Genomic DNA, 24,617 nt, shown 5'->3' with positions numbered 1-24,617 from the left:
TGTTGGTGAATACTTCAATTGCTGAGTTTCTCGTTTTTTTTGTTTTAAATCTAACCCTCTTTTAAAATCTACTCCTCCTTACCCTTCCCTTATTCAAATTCTAATTTTGCCAAAAGATGCGACATCTCAATAGTATAGAAGATTTGCTGAGACATGAACTCCACACATGCACGGAGACTAGATCAGCTAAAAAAAAAAAAAAAAAAAGGATAGGAAAAGAAAAGAGAGAGAGAGAGAGGAAGGAGGGGGAACTGTGGGGGGAGAGGAGGTTTATGTAAAACTTGGAACCATTGAGAGAAATCACCCTTAATGTGTCCCAAGTTTGAAATCTTAACATGCCAAATTCTTTTCACAGGTAAATATCAAAGCGCTCCCACTGTGAGTTCCACTCTTGAATAGTCCTCCCCCCCAATGAGATTTAACTTTTATAACAGGCTTTGTGTGCATTTTAGGAACAGCATTTCCTGACAGGCCTCTCGCATGAAATAATTTTTCCCTTTTAACAGGATATGTGAACCCCGATAACAAAGTGTTTGTCCCTTTTTCCTCCCACAACAACTTTCTTTCTGTTCTGTGAAATCCCTGCTGTAGTAGTGACTTCCATCTCTTTGTGGCTTTGACACTTTTAAAGTTACAAATAATCTCTTTTCATTTATTTAATCAGTTTTTCCATGATGTCTATGAAATTAATCGAAGCACAACCAAGCATTGTTTGTGGAATGGTATTTGTTTACCTTTTGCCTGAGCATTTCTTATTAATTCTGTCATTTTGGCTAGTTCAAGGTACTTGCACAACTTTAAATTGCCATTCATTTTTTCTTGGTATTAAGTCATTTCCCAGTATTTTGCTATTAACATTCTAGCCAATGTTGTCACATCAAGAAACACTCTTTTATTTTCATTGTTACTTCAGATTTCTTGAAATTGTGTGTCTTAGCATTTATTTATTTTTTGTTCCTCATAGGTCATTGTGTGTGCGTGTGTGTGTTTTATTATTATTTTAACCTTGTATTTTTTACAGTTCTCTTTCTCTCCAAAGTGAAGGAAAGCAAACCAACTTAGCAGATAATAACAGTAATTATATGGAAATGTGATAATAATATTGGAATGAATGAAATGCTTAATCCGCTAAGATTTTTATTTGCAGCTTCCCACGTAAATTGAAGGACATCCTTTTTCCCTTTTGCCCCTTCCCCTTACTAACTCCTGTCTTTTTAAGTCTCCAAAACCCTGCCCCTTACAGGATGTCACTTCTACAGATGTGTTACTACAGACCTATGATGAAAAAGCTTCGCCACCACCTGCAGCAACAGACACCAAAGTTTTCAAAGCGCCCACAGCTATCTCTTTCAAAGGATATAGACTGCCGGGGGAGTGGGGCTGACAAAGGAGGGAGGAGTTGAATTGCAAGGACATTTTCTCACTTTTGAACCTCAAGATACGATACATGCGTAAAAATATCACAATTGTCTCAAGATATGCAACTGATACTATTAGTTTGTTTTGTATTATGTGTTATTATGTAGGAATGTTGAAATGTGTCTGACGGTGTGTTATTTCCACAAATGGGGGGAATTGGGGCTATTTTTGTGGCTATTTTTGTGTGTGTTTTATGTCTAATGTCTTATTCCTTACACCCCAGTGGAGGATCCTCATACATTTTATGCCTTTTAACAGATCAGGCTATTATGTAGTCCAATGTTTAGACTTAGATGAATTTATAACCATATTTCGTTGTTTCACCTGGCACTCTGCCAACTTCCCTACCCATTTTAAAAATGTGCTAAAACTCACTTTACCAAGGAAAAGCTTCAGGAAGGTATATATGCTTTGGTTTAGCAGGAATCATCCCTTATAGAGTTAAATTGACTTATTTGGACGAGTGCCCTTTAAGAGTGGTTTTATTTTAACTGATTGGTTTGGGAAGTTGAGAACCATGGGGCAAGATAAATTCAAATTGGACTCAGTTTGAATTGGGCAAGTGTATCCAGGCTGCAATTAGCTTTTGGTCCTTAATGTGCAAGTGAGCAACTTCCCATGACTGCAAGACCAGAGCCTATAATAATAAAATCCCATGGAATGGCCAAGGCTAGGATATTTCCCTCAGGACGTGTCCAAACCTGTGCCAGCTGTGATGGGTGCCAGGCAACATGGTTAATATGAAAGCCCTAAGTGGATTCACCAGGGATTGCCACTACTGTGAGACCACAGAAGAGCTACCTTGACACCTGAGAACACAAAAATGGCGGGGAACAAAGCAAACTGCATTTTTTTTTCAGTCAGTAGTGGACCTTCCTGCTAAATGTAAAGCATAGACCACTATTAAACAAAATACGACAGGTGTCCTTTTACGCGATATCCTATATCCAGCTATCTGCACTACTATACTTGCAAATGGCCTTAAGAGGCATGATTTGCAAGTCCCTTTCAGGTTTGCATAAACCCACACCTCTGGTACGGTAGATACTAAGTTATTAGTTAGCGCATATCTATAACACGCATGTACATTGTATTGGTCAGTGTTGCTCCCTCCTTTGCTGCCCTGCTCAACCCACCTCCTTTTCCATTAGGGCCTATTCCCACTCACACGGCACCCCTACCTTCACCGAGATTTAGGGTGCGGAGAAAAGATTTGCAAGTTCTTACAGAACTTTAATGCAAATCTATCTCCGAATGGGGGACTGATACGGAAGGGGGGGGCATGTCTTCTTCACCTTCTTCTTCGCTACAATATATCAATTTATTTCCAATTGTCAATGTCAAAAGGGACTAAAATCTATAAAATTCATAGAAAATCAACGTGCCAGTTTGCTCAATTTCTCTAGGACTCCATCACACCCCCCTGTCCAGCATAATCCCTCAAGGTGTCAAGACCCTAATCCTGTCAAATCGCTCTGATCAGCCTTTCCTCCAGGCAATGTCAGGTGCCAGACTATGCATATTTGGGATTATTGTTTTCTCATCCCCAGGAAGTGTTTATCTGTGCATATCTCCAGCTCTGCATATTCCCCCCTCCCTCTTCCATATGTTAATCTGTGTAACCCAACCTCCCTTTAATATATTCATGATGTAATCTGTGTAACCAAACCTCTCTTTAATGTATTCATGACGTGTTTTGCACTGTATTCTGGGACATGGAGGGAGTTTCAAAAACTCATGTCACCCCTTTCTCACGGTTCAATCTTGCCTTGAACCTGTTGCGCAATAAACTTGGATCTTCTGCTGTTTGCTCCTGTCTCCGGCTGATCTCATTTTCCTCCGCAGGGACCCACGGACTTAGTCCGATGAGCTGGGTGGCAGAGCATCCTCGCACCCAGATTTTGCCGTAACAGGATGCATTGCATCAAAACAACACTTGAATCCTTACTGACCTGCCTCCTGGGAAGAAGGCCATAGGAAGTAAGTGGGGCAACCCGAGTTGCCTAGAGTTGTCCCAGAATGAGAAATTCCACACAAGGACAAAGCACATCGGGATGAAGTATCACTATGTACATGAGGCCATCCAAGACGGACTTGTGTAGTTGGCTTATTGGCACATCAAAGAGATGACTGAAGATATCCTGACCAAGCGTCTGCCAAGAGACAGCTTCCAAAACCTTTCAGTCAAAATGGGACTCTGGGTGGTTTCATAAAAGTGTGTGTGTTGTTTCGCCTGAGAATGGGTACATGGGATATTTGCAGTGCAGTCAAACCAACAATGCATGTTTGCTAGATAGGCACCAGATAGGAGCTGAAGCTCATCGAGTCCTGTAAATTTCCTAGAGAGGGCTCTGAGAGACACGCCCAGGTGCCCAGTCAGGGGAAGGGTCTATGCATATTTAACATCTCACCTGGCTGGGTGCTTGCTCTTTGCTCTCACCTCCATTCCAGCAACGTGACTAATTTTAAACTAAAGTAACTGGATTATCATTTTAAGCCAGTTTGAACAAAACTGCTGTATCTGTTACCCTTCAACAAGTATTCTGAATGAGTAAATGTTATTCTTTTTTAAACTTTTACAAGACTGTTTGTATGATTATAGTTTTAAGGGGAGAAAAGGGGGAAACACCAGAAGAAACCAGTCTGCCTTAAAGCATCCTGGATTCTTAAACTAAAAGGCTAAAACTAGCCTATTAAAGCTTCCCTTTGGAGGGGCAAAGGTATGGCATGCTGCTTCCTCAACATAATGAAAGAAAGATAATATCTAATAAATATCTCCTCTTCTAGCATCTATACACATCCATACAGAGCCAAGGGTTTTGTGTCATTAATACAAACTGCTTTTATTCAAAGGGATGCAGGGGAGGAGACTGTTCTGTGCTGATGGAGGCAGGGCGAAAACTCACACCCACTTCCCAGGGATGCAGCTTGTGTAAAGTACTGTCTTTACAGCATGAAACAATGGCATTTAGACGTGGACACACAGTGCAACTCGACACCTACCATGTTCCAGCAGCTCTGCTTCAGTTTCCACTGTGACTAGGCAAAGGGAGAGCTCAACCCCTCAAAAAGGACAAGGCCCTCAACATCTTGCTTTGGCAACTTTGCAAGTACCCTGCCAACGCTGAAATGAGATCAGGTCTGCAAATGTTGGCAAGAGCAGTTTGCTGGCCGGATCTGGCCCCTGTATTAGAGCAAGCCAGTAAAAGAGGACAAGGGGGAAAGAGCCCACCAGGAGAGGAACTGTGAGATTTAACTTGCAGGCTGAGAATCCTCCACTGGGAAATTTCCCACCAGCTGTTTCTTGTGCCCCACTCCTTCTGACCGAAAGACGCTCAGCCCATCTGTCCTCGCCCCATCCGTAACTGAATCAGCTGCATCTGCCTTCGCCCACAAAAGTTGCATTTGGGGTCCTTATCTCTGAGGCTGCATTTGTGCCTTCCTTTTCCTGCTGTTCAAACATGGCAAGAACGAAACAGGAACAGCCAGAAATAAGGGATGGTGCAACCTGCACAAGCAAGCAACTTAAACTGCAGCCAGGTTCCCCTAGGGTGAGGAGAGAAGCAGCCCAGGTGTTCAAGCTCCCTGTCCTGGCCCCAAGCCTGATCTTCTCCCAACTACTCCCTCTGCCCCTCTCCAAGTGTCCAGTCCTTTCAAAGACCCACAGTTTGCACAAGCACCTTCACCCGCCTTCGTGCAAGAGAGAACAGTAGTATAGCGACTTCATAAAGCATCACTTGATTTCATTGGTTTGAGTTCCTCGATTTCAGGGTGTTTAGACTGTCCTCACTTTTGGAGTCCAGGGACGCAAGCGCATTAATGCCACCTGTTCCTCCATCCTTCCCAGCTTCATGGGTAACAGGATGGCCTTGCATGCTTGCAATTGCTGCAACTGCTTGTGTGGATTCCATTGCCCACTGGGGCACTCTGTAGATTGAACCAGTCCACCTCCCTCTTCGTTGCCGCTGGGCTATAAACAGAGTGGCGCAGGAGAGCTGGCCTGGCTCCCAGAGGGACTGGATCATCTACAGGTGGTCGTAGGTGGTGTTGGGAGGTACAGGGCCCCGTGAAGATGAGCTGTAGTAATAGGGGGAACCTGGAGAGAGAGAGAGAGAGAGAGAGAGAGAGAGAGAGAGAGAGAGAGAGAGAGAGAGAGAGGCTATTAGCAAATAACCTGCCCGGGTTAACCATTCACTCCAGCTCAATACACATTAATCATCTCGTACCCACAGCCTTTGCAGACCTCAGCAGGGTTCATGTTAAGATGCCATCAAAACAGCCCGGGGGGTGACTGACTTCCCTGCCCCCTATTCTGAGACAGGGCCAGGCTACTTCCTTCCTGTGCAGGACTTTGGTCAAATGGCTTCCTTCCCGCAAGAGAAGCAGAAAGTTATCTGGCATCTGTGCAAGGTGTGTGACTGGCTGCAGAAGCGGAGGTGGGGCTTTGGTCACTTTGGGTTTCAAAATATTTGGGCAGAGCTGTGGGCCTCTGGGAAAATGAGAGTCTCAGTCAGACCTCTCTGCGTGGTCACTTGTGGCAAGGAAATGGGGTTGGAAGGAAGCCCGCCTACAAGGGTTTATTTTGTCTAACTCCCCACCGCCGCCACCCCTCCAAAAATCTGGGGATCCCATTCAAATTCTTTCATCAGATAATCACTGTTCTTAGCCTTTGTCACAAGGGTTCATCATCTTGTACCTGCTTTCCACTGGAGAAAGCACCTCTTCTAATCCAGAATGCGGCAGCTAGACTGGTGACTGGGTGTGGCCGCCGAGACCACATGACACCGGTCCTGAAAGACCTACATTGGCCCCCAGTACGTTTTCCAAGCACATTTCAAAGTGTTGGCGCTGACCTTTAAAGCCCTAAACGGCCTTGGTCCAGTATACCTGAAGGAGTGTCTCCACCCCCATCGTTCTGCCCAGACACTGAAGACCAGCTCCGAGGGCCTTTGGCCATAGCTGTCAACTTTTCCTTTTTCTTGTGAGGAATCCTATATGGAATAAGGGAATTTCCCTTAAAAAAAGGGAAACGTTGACAGCTTTGCCTTTGGCGGTTCCCACCCTGCGAGAAGTGAAGTTACAGGGAACCAGGCAGAGGGCCTTCTCGGTGGTGGTGCCCTCCCCATGGAACACCCTCCCACCAGATGTCAAGGAAATAAACAACTATCTGACTTTTAGAAGACATCTGAAGGCAGCCCTCTTTAAGGAAGCTTTTAATATTTGATGAATTTGAGGAGATTTCACCCCTCCCATATCCAAGAATCTCCTGACGAGTCTGCTGATTCTCCAGAGAGGAGGAGCAGTGTTCTGCTTTCTACTTATTCAGCTCCAGCACCAAGTCAGTCAGTCAGTCAGTGTGTCGGGGAGAGAGAGAGACTGAGTGTTAGAGATCGTGTGTAGAGATAAGGTTGCTGCTAAGAGCAGCTGCAGACACTCAGTGCAGCATTCATTTATGCTTAGACCTATTTAGCTCTGTATATAGTTTTGTATTATAGTTATAGAATAAAAGAAGATATTCTACAGAGCTGCTCTCCGAGTCGTTTATGCCAGACTCTGCTATACTCTGCTGTGCGACGACTATATTGTGGAAGTGAATCCAGTGCTCACAACTCTAAGCTGTGAGTCCACAGCACTTTGACCTGTTCCTGTGTAAAAGGTGGTCTCTGGAAGTGCTACCCAGCTCGCCTAGCCCAGTCGGGGTTGAAATGCATGAGTCCAGTTGGTGACACTGGCTCAAGGGCGATGCTGACAGAATTACTGTATTTTAATATTTTGCTGGAAGCCGCAGGCAGTGACTGCATTCACAACTCTGCCAAGAGAAGGTCATGTTGGGGCTGGGAGCTTGCAAAGAGCAATCTTCGATTTGGAAGGGGGAACAAGGGTCATCTAGTCCAACCCCCTTCAATGCAGGAATCTCAGCAGAAGTGCAACAAGTAAACAGTTCTACTTTCCAGCATTCATAGCAGGTCAGGTCAGCCCAGTCAGGCTCCTTGCTGCTGGTTAGTTGCAAGGATAGGTCTCCTCCTTTCTGTGTCAGAGAGCACCAGAAACAGTCCTCACCTGCCTAAGCCCTCAGCTTTGGCCCTCAAGGTCCCAGGAGACCTGACACACAAGCTGCCAGGCCAAGCTGGGAAAGCCCCCCACCCCCAACCACCTGCCCTTGCAGCCGCAGAGAAGGAGACCCACCCAGCAGTCCAGAGTTGGGGAATCGCCAGGGCTCTCCATAGCTGGTGTAAGGGCCGTGGCTGTAGGCGCCGCCAGAATAATCACTCCCTGCTGGAGACAAAGAGAAGGGAACACGCGTCAGAGGCAGCTGGGAGAGGCTCGCTGGTGGGGCTGCAAGTGGGGACATTTCCACAACAGCTAAATGCAGGGTTGATGTGGTGTTAAGGCTACAGATTTGTTTTCATCGAGCACCACAAAAATCAAGATGCCAAACCTGGTTGTCGCCATCATCTCTGCCATCTTCCTCCTGTTGCCTTCTAAGAGTATGTGGGATGGGATACACAAATAGCAATCAAGTACAACATTCCTTGTTTTCCTAGAGTGGACATGCGGGGGAATGTTTGGTCCAGCCAGTCGAAAACTTCCTGTTTCCTCCTGGCTGGAGCATCCTTCCTTTTGCATGTGACTAGTGATGGGCGTGACCTTACCTGCCCAGGTAACAAAAGGGCAAGGTACACAGCACACCTCTCTCTTTTTCACTTCCTCTTTTTCACCTTCCTTTCGTCGGGTGAACTGCAGTGACTGCCAGTCTGCAGTCACTGGGATTAACCCCCATACAGGGTAGAGCCACATGTACATATTTGTATCTAAGTCTGCCTTCAGGGATCCAACTGTGAACTGATGATGTGAGTAAACTTTTATATATACTTTACTCAAGGTTGTTGATTCTTTTAAGAGGGATGTAAGGGATGTGGGTGGCGCTGTGGCTTAAACCACAGAGCCTAGGGCTTGCCAATCAGAAAGTCGGCGGTTCAAATCCTGCGATGGAGTGAGTTCCCATTGTTCGGTCCTTGCTCCTGCCAACCTAGCAGTTTGAAAATACATCAAAGTGCAAGTAGATAAATAGGTACCGCTCCAGCAGGAAGGTAAACAACGTTTCCGTGCGCTGCTCTGGTTCACCAGAAGCGGCTTAGTCATGCTGGCCACATGACCCGGAAGCTGTCTGCGGACAAACGTTGGCTCCCTCAGCCAGTAAAGCGAGATGAGTGCCACAACCCCAGAGTCGTTTGCGACCTTTTAAGGGAACTTACCAGGAATCTAATATTGAGAGGCTTAAACAAGCCTGCAACCAGCTATCTGCTGTGCATTTAAAGGGGAAAATGTAAAACTCTGCTAAGTTATAGAACTTGCTAGAGCAAGTTAGGAAGGATATTAATAAATAATATATCCTCTCTTGCCTCCCTGAACATTCCCACAGGGGGGGACTTGGGCTCTAGTGCTTCTCAAGATTGAAGTGAAATGGGGGCACCCAAATTTAAGGGAGGAGCTTCTGCAAACTCGGGGGACTCCTCATATACGCAGAAATACCGAAGCCTGTTCATGAAAAGGTTTTTTACAAAAGCCCAGTGGCCTTGGCAAGAACCTCTGAGTTGGCAGGCTGGTGGTGACAGTTGAGCAGAGGCTGAGCAAGGGACACCTGAAGCCAGGCAGAGGCTCAAAGGGTTCAGTCTTCAGAACTACCGTGCCCTGAAATGCGCAAGCTAGGGTAGGGCAGCGCTCCAGCAGGAGAAAGTGGGGTGAGAGACAAGGGTGGGGGGTGTCATTAGTCTCTTCTCTGCTTCTGAAATTCCCCTTCCCTGAGGATGCATTCTTAGGTGAAAAGGATTGACCCCCCCCCCTTTCTACACGCTCTATGCTGCAACATTTTGTAATGGGTCCTTCTCAGTTTGGAGGTGAAACAGGGGCACCCCAAAGGAAGGCAGCAGCATCTGAACAGTTGGGGGGGCTCTCTAGATATGCAGAGGTCTATCTATACACCTGTAAATGGAAAGAAAACGGTGACCCACATCAGTGTCTTCATAAGGAAACCACAGCCCGATTTAGTCAAGCATTATTAGCAGTTTATATTCTCACTCCCAAACTTCCACCAAGGGCGGGGGGAGGGGCTCCTCCTGACAGATAAGTAATAATCCACAGAAGTCTGGATGCTATATTCGGCCACATCCAAACCTTAAAGCACTATTACAGTGGTACCTCAGGTTACATACGCTTCAGGTTGCAGACTCCACTAACCCAGAAATAGTGCTTCAGGTTAAGAACTTTGCTTCAGGATGAGAACAGAAATCGTGCTCCGGCGGCGCAGCAGCAGCAGCAGGAGGCCCCATTAGCTAAAGTGGTGCTTCAGGTTAAGAACAGTTTCAGGTTAAGAACGGACCTCCGGAACAAATTAAGTACTTAACCCGAGGCACCACTGTATATCACTTTAACAGTCATAGCTCCCCCCCCCCACCTCAAAAAAAAAAAGAGCATCCTAGGAAATGTAGGTTTTAAAAAAGTGTGCAGGAGATGTTAGGAGACCCCTATTCCTCTCACAGAACTACAATTCGCAGAATTCCCTAGGAGGAAGGATTGAATGTTTCATAGGAATGTCCTATTCCATAATAATAATTTACTATTTGTACCCCACCTATCTGACTGGTTTGCCCCAGACACTCTGGGTGGCTTCTAACGTATATAAAAACATAATAAAGCATTAAACATTTTTAAAAAAAACCACTTCTCTATACAGGGCTGCCTTCAGCTGGCTCAGGAGTTGGATAACTCCATACCCTCCAACATTTCTCGGATGAAAATAGGGACGTCCTAAGGAAAAGTGGGACATTCAGGGATCAAATCAGAAACTGGGATGGCTTCTCTAAATCGCTGGAAAATAGGGACACATGGAGGGCCTGCTTTTTCACCACTCTGAAGTGTGATGTGGCCTTAACCCACTGTACTACAGAAGCCAGCAACAGAACTCCCGTTTCCACAATGGGGCTTCCCCCTTCTTCTCCCCACACACCTCCCTCAAATCTTCTCTGGAGTCCCAGAAGAGTGGGGGGGGGGGGAGAGATTGTTCCATCTGGCAGGCGGAAACATCTGCACAGATTGATTGTATCAGTGCAATGTTTAATTCCATGCATAATTCTTTTTCTAATACTTCCTCCAAGTACTGCAAATATGTCACGTACACTAATGTTGGTGCTCCTCCCATGTAGGGTTTAGCCCAGGGGTCAGCAAACCTTTTCAGCAGGGGGCCGGTCCACTGACCCTCAGACCTTGTGGGGGGCCGGACTATATTTTGAATAAATAATACAGTGGTACCTCGGGTAACATACGCTTCAAGTTACAGATGCTTCAGGTTACAGACTCCGCTAACCCTCAGGTTAAGAACTTTGCTTCAAGATGAGAACAGAAATTGCATGGCAGCAGCAGGAGGCCCCATTAGCTAAAGTGGTACCTCAGGTTAAGAACAGTTTCAGGTTAAGAATGGATCACCAGAACAAATCAAGCTCTTAACCTGAGATACTACTGTATAGGGAAAGGGGTTTTTTTTATATAAAATGTTTAATGTTTTATATATGTTGGAAGCTGCCCAGAGTGGCTGGGGCAACCCAGTAAGATGTGTGGGATAGAAACAGTAAAATTATCTTTATGGAATGGGACGTCCCTATTTTCATCAGAGAAATGTTGGAGGGTATGCTTCACGGCTGGAGCAAGTTCAATGGGGCAAAAGTTTTCCTCCACGAAACCTGATCCTAGCCATTAACGTGTTTGAAAAATGAGCTCAGAAACGATTTGGCCCCTCCTCCAACTGGAAAGTCAGATAGGTATAAGAGGATCTGACTTCCAGTGGTCATTTTGCAGCCTCTAAGGCAGGGGTCAGCAAACTTTTTCAGCAGGGGGACTGTCCACTGTCCCTCAGACCTTGGGGGAAGCGACGAACGAATTCCTATGCTCCACAAATAACCCAGAGATGCATTTTAAATAAAAGGACACATTCTACTCATGTAAAAACACAGTGATTCCCGGACTGTACGGGGGCCGATTGAGAAGGTGATCTGGCCCCCGGGCCTTAGTTTGCCTACCCCTGGTTTAGCGGATAGAGGTGTCTTTGTATTTGTCTTTAGGTTGTCTTCAGCTGTGTGTGTGTGTGTGTGTGTGTGTGTGTGTGTGTGTGTGCAGGGGGGGGGGGGGTGTCGGTTAGAGCAGGTCCTCAAACCATTTGGATGCTGGTGTTGGTGAGGGGGGTGGGGCTGTAGCCTGACTGCGAGGGAGGGGAACAAGATTTCAAGGGGCATTTGATTGAGTGCTCTCATTACAAGCGGTGTAAAAACAGCCCCCAATCTCTCCTTTCTTCTCCTGACCAATCTCATTTCACGCTTGAGGGGAGGGAGCGCGCAAGGGAGAAGATTCTGTATTCTCAACGCTGCATTAACCACATCTCCAAGGTAACCCAGGGACACACCAGCTCAGCACGTCCGCCAAGCCAAAGGGAACGGCGGCACCAGCTTGCCAGCTTCTCCCGCCTCAGCGGACAAGGCCTTCCTCCTGACAGCACAATTCGAGGCTTGCAAAGTTCATGCGCAGCTTAGGCTGGCAAGCAAAACATGCTTACTAGGGAGCAAGCACCCTTGAACAGAGTTGTGCTTACTTCAGAGTCAACGTGCACAGGATTTGGCCTTAGAGCATGGGTAGGCAAACTAAGGCCTGGGGGCCGGATCTGGACCAATTGCCTTCTCAATCCGGCTTGCAGATGGTCCAGGAATCAGCGTGTTTTTACATGAGTAGAATGTGTGCTTTGAATTAAAATGCATCTCTAGGTTAATTGTGGGGCATAGGAATTCATTCGTTCCCCCCCCCCCAAAAAAAATTATAGTCCAGCCGCCCCCAAGGTCTGAGGGACAGTGGACAGGCCCCCTGCTGAAAAGGTTTGCTGACCCCCTCCTTAGAGGCTGCAAAATGGCCACAGGAAGTCAGATCCTCTTATACCTATCCGACTTGCCAGTTGGAGAAGAGGCCAAATCGTTTCTGAGCTCATTTTTCAAACTCGTTAATGGCTAGGATCAGGTTTCGTGGAGGAAAATGTTTGCCCCATTGAACTTGCTCCAGCCGTCAAGCATACCCTCCAACATTTCTCCGATGAAAATAAGGAAGTCCCATTTCATAATGAATTTTTTACTGTTTATACCCCACACATCTTACTGGGTTGCCCCAGCCACTCTGGGCAGCTTCCAACATATACCGTATTTTTCGCCCTATAGGACGCACTTTTTCCCCTCCAAAAATGAAGGGGAAATGTGTGTGCGTCCTATGGGGCGAATGCAGGCTTTCGCTGAAGCCTGGAGAGCGAGAGGGGTCGGTGCGCACCGACCCCTCTCGCTCTCCAGGCTTCAGGAGAGCCGCAGCACCAGCCCCACAAGGTCGGGGGACAGCGGGGAGGCGGAACGCCGCCATCCCGCTGTCTCCCGATGTGGTTTGGAGGCTGACGGCGGGGAGACGTGTGCTTCTCCCCGCCGCCAGTCCCGCAAGCTCCGGGGACAGCGGGGAGGCGCAGCGCGTCTTCCCGCTGTCCCCGGACCTGGTCTGCAGGCGGGCGGCGGGGAGAAGAGCGCTTCTCCCCGCTGCCGGCCCCACAAGCGCCTGGGGGGGGGAAATAATTTTTTTTCTTTTTATTTCCCCCCCAAAAAAACTTGGTGCGTCCTATGGGCCGGTGCGTCCTATGGGGCGAAAAATACGGTATAAAACATTGAACTTTTTTTTAAAAAAACAAAAACCTTCCTTATACAGTGGTACCTAGGGTTAAGAACTTAATTTGTTCTGGAGATCCATTCTTAATCTGAAACTTCTTAACCTGAGGTACCACTGTATCTCCTGCTGCCGCAGCACGATTTCTGTTCTCATCCTGAAGCAAAGTTCTTAACCTGAGGTACTATTTCTGGGTTAGCAGAGTCTGTAACCTGAAGCGTATGTAACCTGAAGCGTATGTAACCCGAGGTACCAATGTACAGGATTGCCTTCAGATGGCTATGGGGTCGGATAACTCCATACCCTCCAACATTTCCCCAATGAAAATGAAAATAAAGACATCATAAGGAAAAGTGGGACATTCCATGATCAAATCAGAAACCTGGATGGCTTCTCTAAATCAGGGATGTCCCTGAAAAATAGGGATACTTGGAGGGTCTGCATCAAGTTGGCCTCAGAGGCCTTGCACAGTAGGCCACTTTTGCAAAGGGACTGCCAGGTACAAGGCCATATTGGTGGTGGCGCCACAGCTGCGGCGGAATTTTCTCCTTCGGGGAGCCCAGCTCCTCTGTTCCTTGTTTTTAGACAGCGTTAGAAAACGTTTTCATTCTGGAAAGTGTTTTATGAGTGATGGCTGTTTTTAAGTCTTCCGGTTTTTATTGCTGCTGTGCATTCTCAAGACTTTTATTGGAGTGAGTCTAACATTGTGTTTTGCAACATGATTTCTTACAATGAAAGCAGAGTAGGAAAAGGAGCTTGAAATAACCCAAAGAAACGAGGGAGGGAGGGAGGTGGGGCGGCGGAACGGATGGTCCCAGTGGGCAGAGAAGGCTTAATGCCAACTGGGGGAAGCAGCACCAACAGAAGCTGGCCCTTTAAGGGGGCAGATGGGGCTGGGTGGCCTCAGGCTTGTGGGTTGCAGTGGCGGGTGTGTGTGTGTGTGTGTGTGTGTGTGTGCTTCCTGGCTGCTCTGGAAGGGGAGATGCTGTGCTGCATAATTCCAGAAGTTTGATGCGTCTCATTGGGGATGGAAAGACCCCGGTAGGAGGCATTTTCTCTATTCTCTAAAAATGCCACATCCATTTTTAAGTGACAGGGTTGTGTTGAATGGGTGAAGAGGGGGGCAGGACAAAGCTATGAGACCCACCACATGTTACTTTCCCTGCAATCTGGGGAGGTGGCAAAGCCTGAAAGTGCGTGGGAGGGGCAAAGCCAGCCATGGGCACCCTCACTGCCCTGAGTCCCATCCCTTCCGCCTCCTCCTCCCCTGAAGCTTTTCCCAGGGAGCGCCTTACCTGCCACCATGCCAGCAATTGCAGATGAGCTATAGCTTCCCTGCCCACCAGTTGGGATGTGGGGAGGGTAGCCTGGAAGGGTGGAGCCAACTACTTCGCGCCCTAAGAGAGGGAGAGAGAGGGAAGACAGGGACAGAGGAAACCAGAATCAACAGACATGCCAGGAAACACCCTTAGCAGCTGAGGTGCCCAGGAATCTACAAACTGCATTGAACCCTTGTGTCTTTGCCTGCCTCCCGAAGCACCAGCCAATACCCACTGGCACTGTGGGTTAAACCACAGAGCCTAGGACTTGCCGATCAGAAGGTCGGTGGTTCGAATCCCCGCGATGGGGTGAGCTCCCGTTGCTCGGTCCCTGCTCCTGCCAACCTAGCAGTTCGAAAGCACCTCAAAGTGCAAGTAGATAAATAGGTACCACTCCAGTGGGAAGGCAAACGGCGTTTCCGTGCGCTGCTCTGGTTTGCTAGAAGCGGCTTAGTCATGCTGGCCACATGACCTGGAAGCTGTACGCTGGCTCCCTCAGCCATTAAAGTGAGATGAACCCCAGAGTCAGCCACGACTGAACATAATGGTTAGGGGTCCCTTTACCCTTACCTGTACCTAACTGATGTGCCACCCCACATTTCACCTCTCCAAATGACCCCCTGACCACTCGGGGAAAGCCCATTGCTCTCCTCCTGATATAGCTGTCAACTTTCAGATTTGAAAATAAGGGATCAGCAGCCTCACCTGTCCTGGGGGCAGTCTACGGGATAACTAACAATCCAGGATAGCAGCGGGAAACGGCGCTGGAATAAGGGAATTTCCCGCAAAAAAAGGGAAGGTTGACAGCTATGCCTCCTGATATTCAGGCTAAGGCTTTGACAAAGACCTCTCCACAAACCGCAGGCCCTTGTGTGACCAACTTGCTACAAATATGCACAGGGCACACCCTGCCCGCTTCTCCTTCGGAGCTGTTGTGGGGCCTGGAGCACCCACAGGTGTGCTCGTGTTGGGTGCCTAGACGTCCCTGAATGGGCAGGCCTTACCTGCCACAGCAGAGTATGTCTGGTGGGCCGCCAGGTTACGACTCAGCGATGGGTTGGAAGGCGTGAGCATAGATTTCCCGTCGTCCATGGATGTGTTGAGCAGGGGCACGGCATAGATACCTGCCTGAGAAAGGGGTGGGGGCAGCAGGAGATCAAGGATCTGAGCACAGTCCTCGGCCCCCTGGTTTTCCCCACACATGGGACTCCCTACTTGTTCCCTACATCCCTTTGGTGTCATTGAGCCCTGAATCCCTTCACAATATGATGGGATTCCTGCGTAGTTGAGATTACTGCATTGCAGGGGGTTGGAGTGTGGCGTCCCTTCTAACTCTATGGTTCTATGAATATATTCATCATACCTCTAACTCAGCCTTGTAGCTTCTCCCCCACCTCCATCCATGTCCCCCCCCCCCCCGCCTGCCGGTTAAGGAGTCACCACTGGTGCATCAACATTATGTGGGGTGTGAAACACAGAGCAGTCAAACACAACATTCCTAGAGTGGACATGTTTAGACGTGAAGAAGGATGTTTGTCCAGCCAGTAGATAAACTTCCTGTTTCCTCCTGTGCTGGGACAAACTTCCTCTACATGTGACCAGAGGTGGGCGTGACCCTACCTGTGCAGGTAACAAAATAGCACAGGGCGGGCAGCCATCTCTCTCTCTGACTCCATTCCTTGAAGAAGCAACATCTCCTTAGCCAGAGATGCTCTCTTCAGCCAAGAGAGGACAAAGGAACTACAGTGGTACCTCTGGTTATGTACTTAATTCGTTCTGGAGGTCAGTTCTTAACCTGAAACTGTTCTTAACCTGAAGTACCACTTTAGCTAATGGGGCCTCCCACTGCCGCTGTGCCACCGCCATGCAATTTCTGTTCTCATCCTGAAGTAAAGTTCTTAACCTGAGGTACTATTTCTGGGTTAGTGGAGTCTGTAACCTGAAGTGTCTGTAACCCGAGGTACCACTGTATCTCCTTATGGGATAGATTCCACCTGTATATATTTTGTAACTTAAGTCTGCCTTCTGGGATCCATTTGTGAACAGAACGTGTGAGTAAACTCTTCTATACTTTTATACAAGACTGTGCCGTGTCTATTCTTTTTAGGAGGGAATAAAAGGGGAATTACCAGGAAACTTATTTTGGAGACTTATGCAACCCTGGCAAAGCTATCAGCTGTGTAAGTTTAAAAGGGGAATGTTACTCTGCTAAATCATAGAACTTGTTAACACAAGTTGGGAAGGCTATAATTAAACAATATATCCTCTCCTGCCTCCCTGAACATTACACACATTAGAGGTGCCAGGGATGGATCCTGGAACCTCTTGTATCTAAAACGTACACCTACCACTGAGTTCCAGCCCTCCACCCCCACCTCAAGGATGTCATGGCGGCCTTTGGCTCCAGCACATACCTGTTCTCCCTTGGCATGGCTGGGGGAAGCGTAAGCCTCTGGGAAGTGCTGTCTCTCGAAAGGGCACTCCAGCAGGTGCTGTCCATACGCCTCGCTGCGCAGGTGCTTGTGGGGGGTGCTGCTGCCTTGAGAGTCTGTGCTGAGCTGGCCGCTCTCCTGGTCACCTGCTGAGGGAAGCCGCAATCAGCCCGACTTGGACAAGCCTCTGCCCAGCCTACCTGCTGGGATTTAACCTGTGGGAAAGGATGCCCCCCTCTCTCTCTCCCCCAAGCCCACGGCATTTTCGCGCAGGGGGGTTCAGGATGTGGTTTTGTTCCACGCTCTCTTCCTGCTCAGCTCTCCTGGATGCAAAGGGGCAGGTGTGGGTCTCTCAGGGATGGCAAGGTTCGTTTCGGTAAATGGGCTTCTTGCAACTGCGCCGTGTTATATACACAAATATAGAGCCATGTGCGCACATGTCTTCAGGACTGTGCTCCTCCTTGTTCCCAACCTTTCCCCAAACCCCCTTAGACCTTGCCAAACCCCCTTGCAGCTCACCTGAACCTCCCATCCATATCCTCTTGCAGTTCCCTCATTGTCTAGCAAATAGAATTTTCAGACAGTAACACCCACCATTTCTGTCATGTCTCATCACTCGGTGGACCAATCAGGATGGGACAGTTTGGGGAGGGGGGATTCTTTCCCTCCCCGAAAGGGCTTTGAGGCTCCCTCCCTCTTCCCCACCTATATAATGTTCATTTCATAAAACCATCCCTTTTTAAAAAAACTTTTTTTTCAGTGATAGTAGCAAAGAAATCTGACTTTGCAGCCACCTCTTGATGAGGTTCCGTGAGTCAGCATCTACAGTGGTACCTCGCAAGACGAATGCCTCGCAAGACGAAAAACGTGCAAGACGAAAGAGTTTTCCGTTTTTTGAGTCGTTCCGCAAGACGAATTTCCCTGTGGGCTTGCTTCGCAAGACGAAACGTCTTGCGAGTTCTTGCGAGTTTGTTTTCTTTTTCTTAAAGTCGCTAAGCCATTAATTGCCGCTAAGCCGTTAATAGCCGCTAAGCCGCTAATAGCCGTGCTTCGCAAGACGAAAAAACCGCAAGACGAAGAGACTCGCAGAACGGATTAATTTCGTCTTGCGAGGCACCACTGTATTTTCACCTGTGGGGAGTTTAAGGCGGCGAGTTTGAGCCATTGTTGCTATTTTATCAATATTCCACTCATACAATTGCCCTAGCCAAATGAAATCTAAGCCGCCTGAGAGACTGAATGAAACATTGTTTGGCTTTAACTTTTCGCATTGTCTTTATCCATTTTGTATACTGTATAGTTGTTCTTCTTCAATTTTTGCCCATGAAATGCCCGTAAACAAATAAATCTTTCTATATATACAATTCTTGTTGTCTGTCTATATTCATTTATAAATACTGTTCAGCCTTGGTCATAATATACATTTTTAATTCATTTTGGTATTATTGTCCAGTAAATTTCTTTGTATTTTCTGATTATGAGGTTTATTTCCGTTCTACTGGTTTCCCTATTTCACATCATTTTCTGTATATATAACATACATATATATATGAGAGCAAGAATAAATGTAAAATGTAATATAATATGTGTCTGTATAGTATGTAATTATAAAAAACCAATAAAGATCATCTTAAAAAAGAAAAGAAAATTTGTTTGGCTTACAGGAGCATTCACCCCCCCCCCCCCCCATAACGTGCAGCAGAGTTATTGTGGGCAAGTGAGGTGTCCAAAGTTAAACAGGCACAATGTGAGACTATGGAACACCACTGCTGGTTATGGAGCAAACTTAGAACCAAACAGAAGTCAGTCTGGAGCCTTAGCTTGCGGTTTCCGTCCTTTTTGGCACAAAACAAGTGGCTGTATAAGAGTCCCCTCATCAACCACAGCACTTCTGAACCTGCACTCACAACTTGGAGAAACTACATGTTAACAACAGAGGTTCCCAGAGTCAGACCCTGCCGCACCCTCCCAGCCCAGCGTCACTTACTGTCCTGGATTTTTCTCTTGTGGTCGCTGCTGGGGGAACCGATCCCTAGAAGGCCGTTGATGGAGTAGGTGGAGGAACCCAGAGAGTCTGACTGGGGCGACTCAGGAGGAGTCACAGCTGAGCTGGGGACTGGAGGAGATACAGCAGTGGGGGGGTTAGTGGAGAAATGTCAGCAGGCCCTCCCAGGAAAATGCCCCCAACCCCTCTTCCAGGGCACACTGGATTGTGGAGGTGAAGAGCAGTTAGGAGGACTGGCCAAGTGGAGAACTCGTCCCCATGGCAAGGGGCAAGGGTGGCCTAGGTGCTCAGCTTGGGAACGCTCCCCTCCAGCTAGGACCAAAGCTTCACTTTGCTGCCATGGAACAACGGCAGAGATTCCAAGCTAGCTATCAGATGTTTCTATCACTCTTCAGGAGAAGGGTGGGAAATCACTTTAACAAACAACATCAGTAGGGCTATTTACAAAAAATCACAATTACAAGCTTTGGGGAAAAGATATCCACTTGTACTGTGAGTTGGCATTGTACAGAAATTAACAGCCATATTGGCCTAGAAATGTTAAAACTTGTAAATACCAACTGTAGAAGAATGGCAGATGAAGGTGCTGGACTTTTTGGAGCTGGCCGACCTGACTTTAAGAATCCGCGATCCGAAAGAAGAGGAACACCAAGAAGATTGGAAGAAATGTAAAGATTATTTAGTTAAATGTTGTAATATAAGATAATTACCGGTAGAAGATACATGAAAGTATCTGATAGGCCTAGGACTAGAACAAGGACGTTGTATAGTAATATGGATTTAAGACAAAAAGAAAAGAGAGGAAGATTGTTAATTGAAGGTGTTAATTGTATTAGAAAGATGATTTTGGAAAACTGTTACAAAGGTGTTACAATGAAATTCAGTTGAGGGGAATCGAGGAAGTCAGATTACAATGAAAGTTAACTTGGATTCTAAAAGTAATAAGTGTATTTATTCTTTTTAAAATTTTCTTTCTTTTAGTATTGTAAGGTGTTTTGTTTTGCATTTTTATATGTCATTTTTGTTATAAATGTGGAAAATTAATTTTAAAAATTGGGGGGGGAGAAATGTTTAAACTTTTTTTTCATTTGTACAGGGGTAACACTGTATTAAAATAGGGAATGTCTTATTTACATGGGTTTGATTATAGAAACTAATAAAAAATATTCTCTACAATAAAAAAAAACCAATTACATGTCTCCCTCCCCACCGCACCCAAAAAAATAATTAAGAACCTTTCAATACTTAGGGCTCAACCACAGTGGAGTTTAATGTATATTTGAAGCTGCTTGTGTCTCTATTTTCATTTTTGCAGCATCCTAGAATCATAGAATCATAGAGTTGGAAGAGACCACAAGGGCCATCGAGTCCAACCCCCTGCCAAGCAGGAAACACCATCAGAGCACTCCTGACATATGGTTGTCAAGCCTCTGCTTAAAGACCTCCAAAGAAGGAGACTCCACCACACTCCTTGGCAGCAAATTCCACTGTCGAACAGCTCTTACTGTCAGGAAGTTCTTCCTAATGTTTAGGTGGAATCTTCTTTCTTGTAGTTTGGAACCATTGCTCCGTGTCCGCTTCTCTGGAGCAGCAGAAAACAACCTTCCTCCCTCCTCTATGTGACATCCTTTTATATATTTGAACATCCTCATGACCTCCTCTTTATCCAGGTGGCAAACTGCACTGCCCCCCATCCCCCGCCCTACATAAAGATTTTCCAGATCCATGCATAACGCTATAAGGGAAGAAAATCTCAAAAAACAACAACACGACACCTGATTGTGGACACACATTAGTTTTGCTGGGTGCCATCATTCGCCACACCCCCTACTCCTACTTTAAAAATAATAATTATTGTCAGAACTGCCTCCAGGTCCCAGCTCACAGAGGACCAACGCTAGGCTGTAGTTATGTACAAAAGTCTTTATTGAGATTCAGTTTCCATTTTAAAGCCGCAGCGTGCAGCTCTACGTCCCGACCTTAGACCGGCGAAGTCCCGTCTGAGTCTCCTCCCCTTCCACACCAGTTTAAGACTCTCGCTTTGCTCCACCTCTTCCTAAGTTCCTTTCTCCTCTGGGCCCTCCTGCCCGCTAGGGTCTCATCCTTCCTGGACTCCTCTGACGCTGACCCTGACGATTCTTGCCCCTCCTTCCGGCGGGCTTTAGGACCTGGTTCCCTATCCGGGCTACCTTCTGTGCCGCTCGCCTGTACCTTTGAACTTGGCGCGCGCGCCCAGCCTGCAACTTTCCTCTTGACCGTTAACTCGCTCTCCGATGGAGGCGTGGTCAACCCTGACTCATCTTCTCTCGCTGGTGGTGCATATGTGGGCTCTGACACCTGGGACTCCTCCCCCCCACTACGCTCTGGTGGGGAAGCTGGTCCTGATTTCCAACTGCAGCTCTGGGAGTCCCCGCTGGCCCCTTGCTTCTGGGGTGTCCCCCTTGGGTCGCCCCTTGCCCTGCCCATCGGCGCCCCCTTCTGTGAATCTTCCGATTCGCTGGAGAGGCTCATGGAATCTATCGGGCTGCTGTCATATTCTCCTACGCTGCCCTCGGATTGCTCCCCCTTGCTTTCCATCTCCTCTCCTCCCTGCGCTGCTGTAATAATACAGCAGAATCACCTCCAAATTAAAATGGGGGAAAAGCCCAAAGTCCAAAGGAAAGGATGCAGCCAGCCCTTCTCCACCAGTTATTGAAGTCACCTTCACAATACTTTTATTCTTTTGTGCAGAACTGCTCTTGTGCAAAAGAGTTCTATTAAAAATAAGATTTGCTCTTGCAGTTATGGGAGACTGGGCAGGAAAAGGGGAGGAAAGGCAGCTCAAGGGGTTTGCAGTCGTTGCCTGGCTTGAAGCGACACACTTGTGCTGCTGGTTGTCACCTGTTCTCTTGTGCACTTCTGGCTTATAAGAAACCTTGCATTTTACGGTTTTAAAAAAGGTGTATGTCGACAGGTAGGGACGCGGGTGGCGCTGTGGGTTAAACCACAGAGCCTAGGACTTGCCAATCAGAAGGTCGGCGGTTTGAATCACCGCAACGGGGTGAGCTCCCGTTGCTCGGTCCCAGCTCCTGCGAACCTAGCAGTTCGAAAGCATGTCAAAGTGCAAGTAGATAAATAGGTACCGCTCTGACGGGAAGGGAAACGGCGTTTCCGTGCGCTGCTCTGGTTCGCCAGAAGCAGCTTAGTCATGCTGGCCACATGACCCGGAAGCTGTATGCTGGCTTCCTCGGCCAATAAAGCGAGATGAGCGCCGCAACCCCAGAGTCGGTCACGACTGGACCTAATGGTCAGGGGTACCTTTACCTTTACCTATGTCGACAGGTAACCAAATACCTGCAGGCAGTGGCAGATTTACATATGGGCTGAACAGGCTGCAGCCCAGGGCCTCATAATCTATGGAGGCCTCGACCTCTTGCCAAAAATCTTTTGTAAAAAACAGGCAGATTTTGCTATCTAGGCCCAGTTGCTTAGGAACAGAGGAGAAAAGAACGAGGTTCTATTTCTCAGGATCAGGTGCTATTCAGTTTGGGCCTCCCGAGGTCTCCTAGTCCAGGGCCTCCAGTTGGTTTAATGCTGGCCTACCTACATGTGCCTTGTCCCTTGCAGGAACAAGGGCTCTCTTGGTCTCCCTGCTGCTGGCATTTCCTGCAGCCCAACATTCTCTGATCTTCAAAGCCTGCACTCCTTCGCTACAGCAATGCTGGACTCCATGTGAAGGTTGGCAAGTGTTAGAACATCGGAAGCGGACTTTTCCTGGCTCTGACCACTGGGCCATCAGGCTCAGTATCTGTCGGCACTTGGCTAGCAGTGGCTCTCCAAGATTCCAGGCTGGGGTTTCTCCCAGCCCTGCCAGGAGATGTTGAGGACTGAACCCAGGACCTTCTGCATGCAAAGTATGGACCTCATGGGAGTTATAGTCAAAAACACCTGAAGAGCCCAGGCTGGCGGAGGCTGCTGTATGCACTCTCCCTCTCCCTTTCTCTCTCTCTCTCTCTCTCTCTCTCTCTCTCTCTCTCTCTCTCTCTCTCCCTCTCCAGTGGCGTAGCGTGGGGGGTGCAGGGGGGGCCGGCCGCACCGGGCGCAACATCTGGGGATTAGGGTTAGGGGGCGCAAATCCACGGGTTAGGGGACGCAAATTACTTGCCTTGCCCCGGGTGCTGACAACCCACGCTACGCCACTGTCTCTCTCTCTCTCTCTCGTACCAACTGTAAAGGTAAAGGGACCCCTGACCATTAGGTCCAGTCGTGCCCGACTCTGGGGTTGCGGCGCTCATCTCACTTTATTGGCTGAAGGAGCTGACGTACAGCTTCCGGGTCATGTGGCCAGCATGACTAAGCCGCTTCTGGCGAACCAGAGCAGCGCACGGAAATGCCGTTTGCCTTCCCACCAGAGAGGTACCTATTTATCTACTTGCACTTTGATGTGCAAGTCAAAGTGTAGTACCAAATGTAGGATGTAACATAAGTAGTCATGTACAACACTTCCTGTTTGCCCAGAGTGGACACACAGGGGGATGTTACTCCAGCCAGGAGGACTTCCTGCCACACCTGTCAACAGCAGGGGTAGGCAACCTAAGACCTGGGGGCCGGATGCAGCCCAATCACCTTCTCAATCCATCGTTCAGCCCGGACACTGAGGTCCAGCGCCAACGGCCATCTGGCGGTTCCCTCATTGCGAGAAGTGAGGTTACAGGGAACCAAGCAGAGGGCCTTCTTGGTAGTGGCGCCTGCCCTGTGGAACGCCCTCCCTTCAGATGTCAAGGAAATAAGCAGCTATCTTATCTTTAAAAGACATCTGAAGGCAGCCCTGTTTAGGGAAGTTTTTAATATTTAATGCTGTATTGTTTTTAACACTCGATTGGAAGCCGCCCAGAGTGGCTGGGGAAACTCAGCCAGATAGGTGGGGTATAAATATATTATTATTATTATTATTATTATTATTATTATTATTATTATTATTTTCAGTTGAACCCAGAGAGTGGAGCCAAGTGGGTGCAGATCAGGAGGGAGCCATCCAAAGAGCACTTACTGAGGTTATGGCCAGGGCTCAATGTTTTGGGCACCATGCAGTTCTCCATCGGGAGGTTGAACGGCTGCTGAACTTTTGTGCGAATGATCCTGGAGAGAAAAGAAGACAAGAGCTGGGAGAGGGTGTCTGTGGAAGAACACAAGGTCCTGCGTCTGCTAGCAGCATTGCTGAGATCAGAAGCTGGACCTGGCCAGTTTTAGAAGCTCAGATATGTGTAAGCTAGGTGCCCAATGGCCCCATAAACCCAGGTTACGGTCGCCACAATGGAATGTGGTGAGTGCTCTCACCTGTTGATGGAGCTGACACTGGGAACAGTGTCGTTGTCACAGACTCCCTCTGCCAACAGCCGGTCCCGGATTTCCCAAGCAAACATGGTGGGATTCTGCCGCTTATAATCTCCAATCTTCTCCACCACCTTTGGGGTTGCCACCTTGGGCTTGGAGCCCCCGATCACCCCTGGCCGTATACTGCCCGTCTCGTAGTACCTACTCCAATAGACAAAGTAATAGGATTACCACACTCACAACAAGAAATGTTCTTGGCATTGCCTAGAGTTTTATCACCCCTCCGGCTGAAAACTCGCTGCAAACATGGAGATGGGCTCCTGCCAAGAGTGGAAATTTCAAAATGGGTTCCTCGCGGAGTAAAAAATAACAATCTGCTTTCTCACAGCAGCTTTC

At 47.8% G+C, this 24,617-nt stretch overlaps 1 protein-coding gene across 6 annotated transcripts in view; it reads right to left on the bottom strand.

Moving 5' to 3' along the window:
- Positions 1-5,141: 5,141 nt before the first annotated feature.
- PAX8 (paired box 8) overlaps positions 5,142-24,617 on the bottom strand; it is a 36,414-nt gene continuing 16,938 nt past the window's right edge. For 3 of the 6 annotated variants that reach the window (XM_079987551.1, XM_079987553.1, XM_079987552.1), the window contains exons 4-11: positions 24,225-24,425; positions 23,938-24,026; positions 18,891-19,019; positions 16,886-17,052; positions 15,476-15,599; positions 14,448-14,549; positions 7,606-7,695; positions 5,142-5,515 (exon numbers count right to left, since the gene is read on the bottom strand). In XM_079987551.1, the coding sequence (XP_079843677.1) occupies positions 5,445-5,515; positions 7,606-7,695; positions 14,448-14,549; positions 15,476-15,599; positions 16,886-17,052; positions 18,891-19,019; positions 23,938-24,026; positions 24,225-24,425 (973 nt within the window). In that variant the 3' untranslated portion in view covers positions 5,142-5,444. The remainder of the gene's footprint in view (positions 5,516-7,605; positions 7,696-14,447; positions 14,550-15,475; positions 15,600-16,885; positions 17,053-18,890; positions 19,020-23,937; positions 24,027-24,224; positions 24,426-24,617) is intronic. The other 3 variants (XM_079987555.1, XM_079987554.1, XM_079987556.1) reach the window with 3 other exon arrangements.

The sequence above is a fragment of the Podarcis cretensis genome (assembly GCF_951804945.1).
Source record: "Podarcis cretensis genome assembly, chromosome: 8".
Taxonomy (NCBI): domain Eukaryota; kingdom Metazoa; phylum Chordata; class Lepidosauria; order Squamata; family Lacertidae; genus Podarcis; species Podarcis cretensis.
Note: the sequence above shows the minus strand (reverse complement) of the source record. Positions and strands in the feature narration are given on the sequence as shown.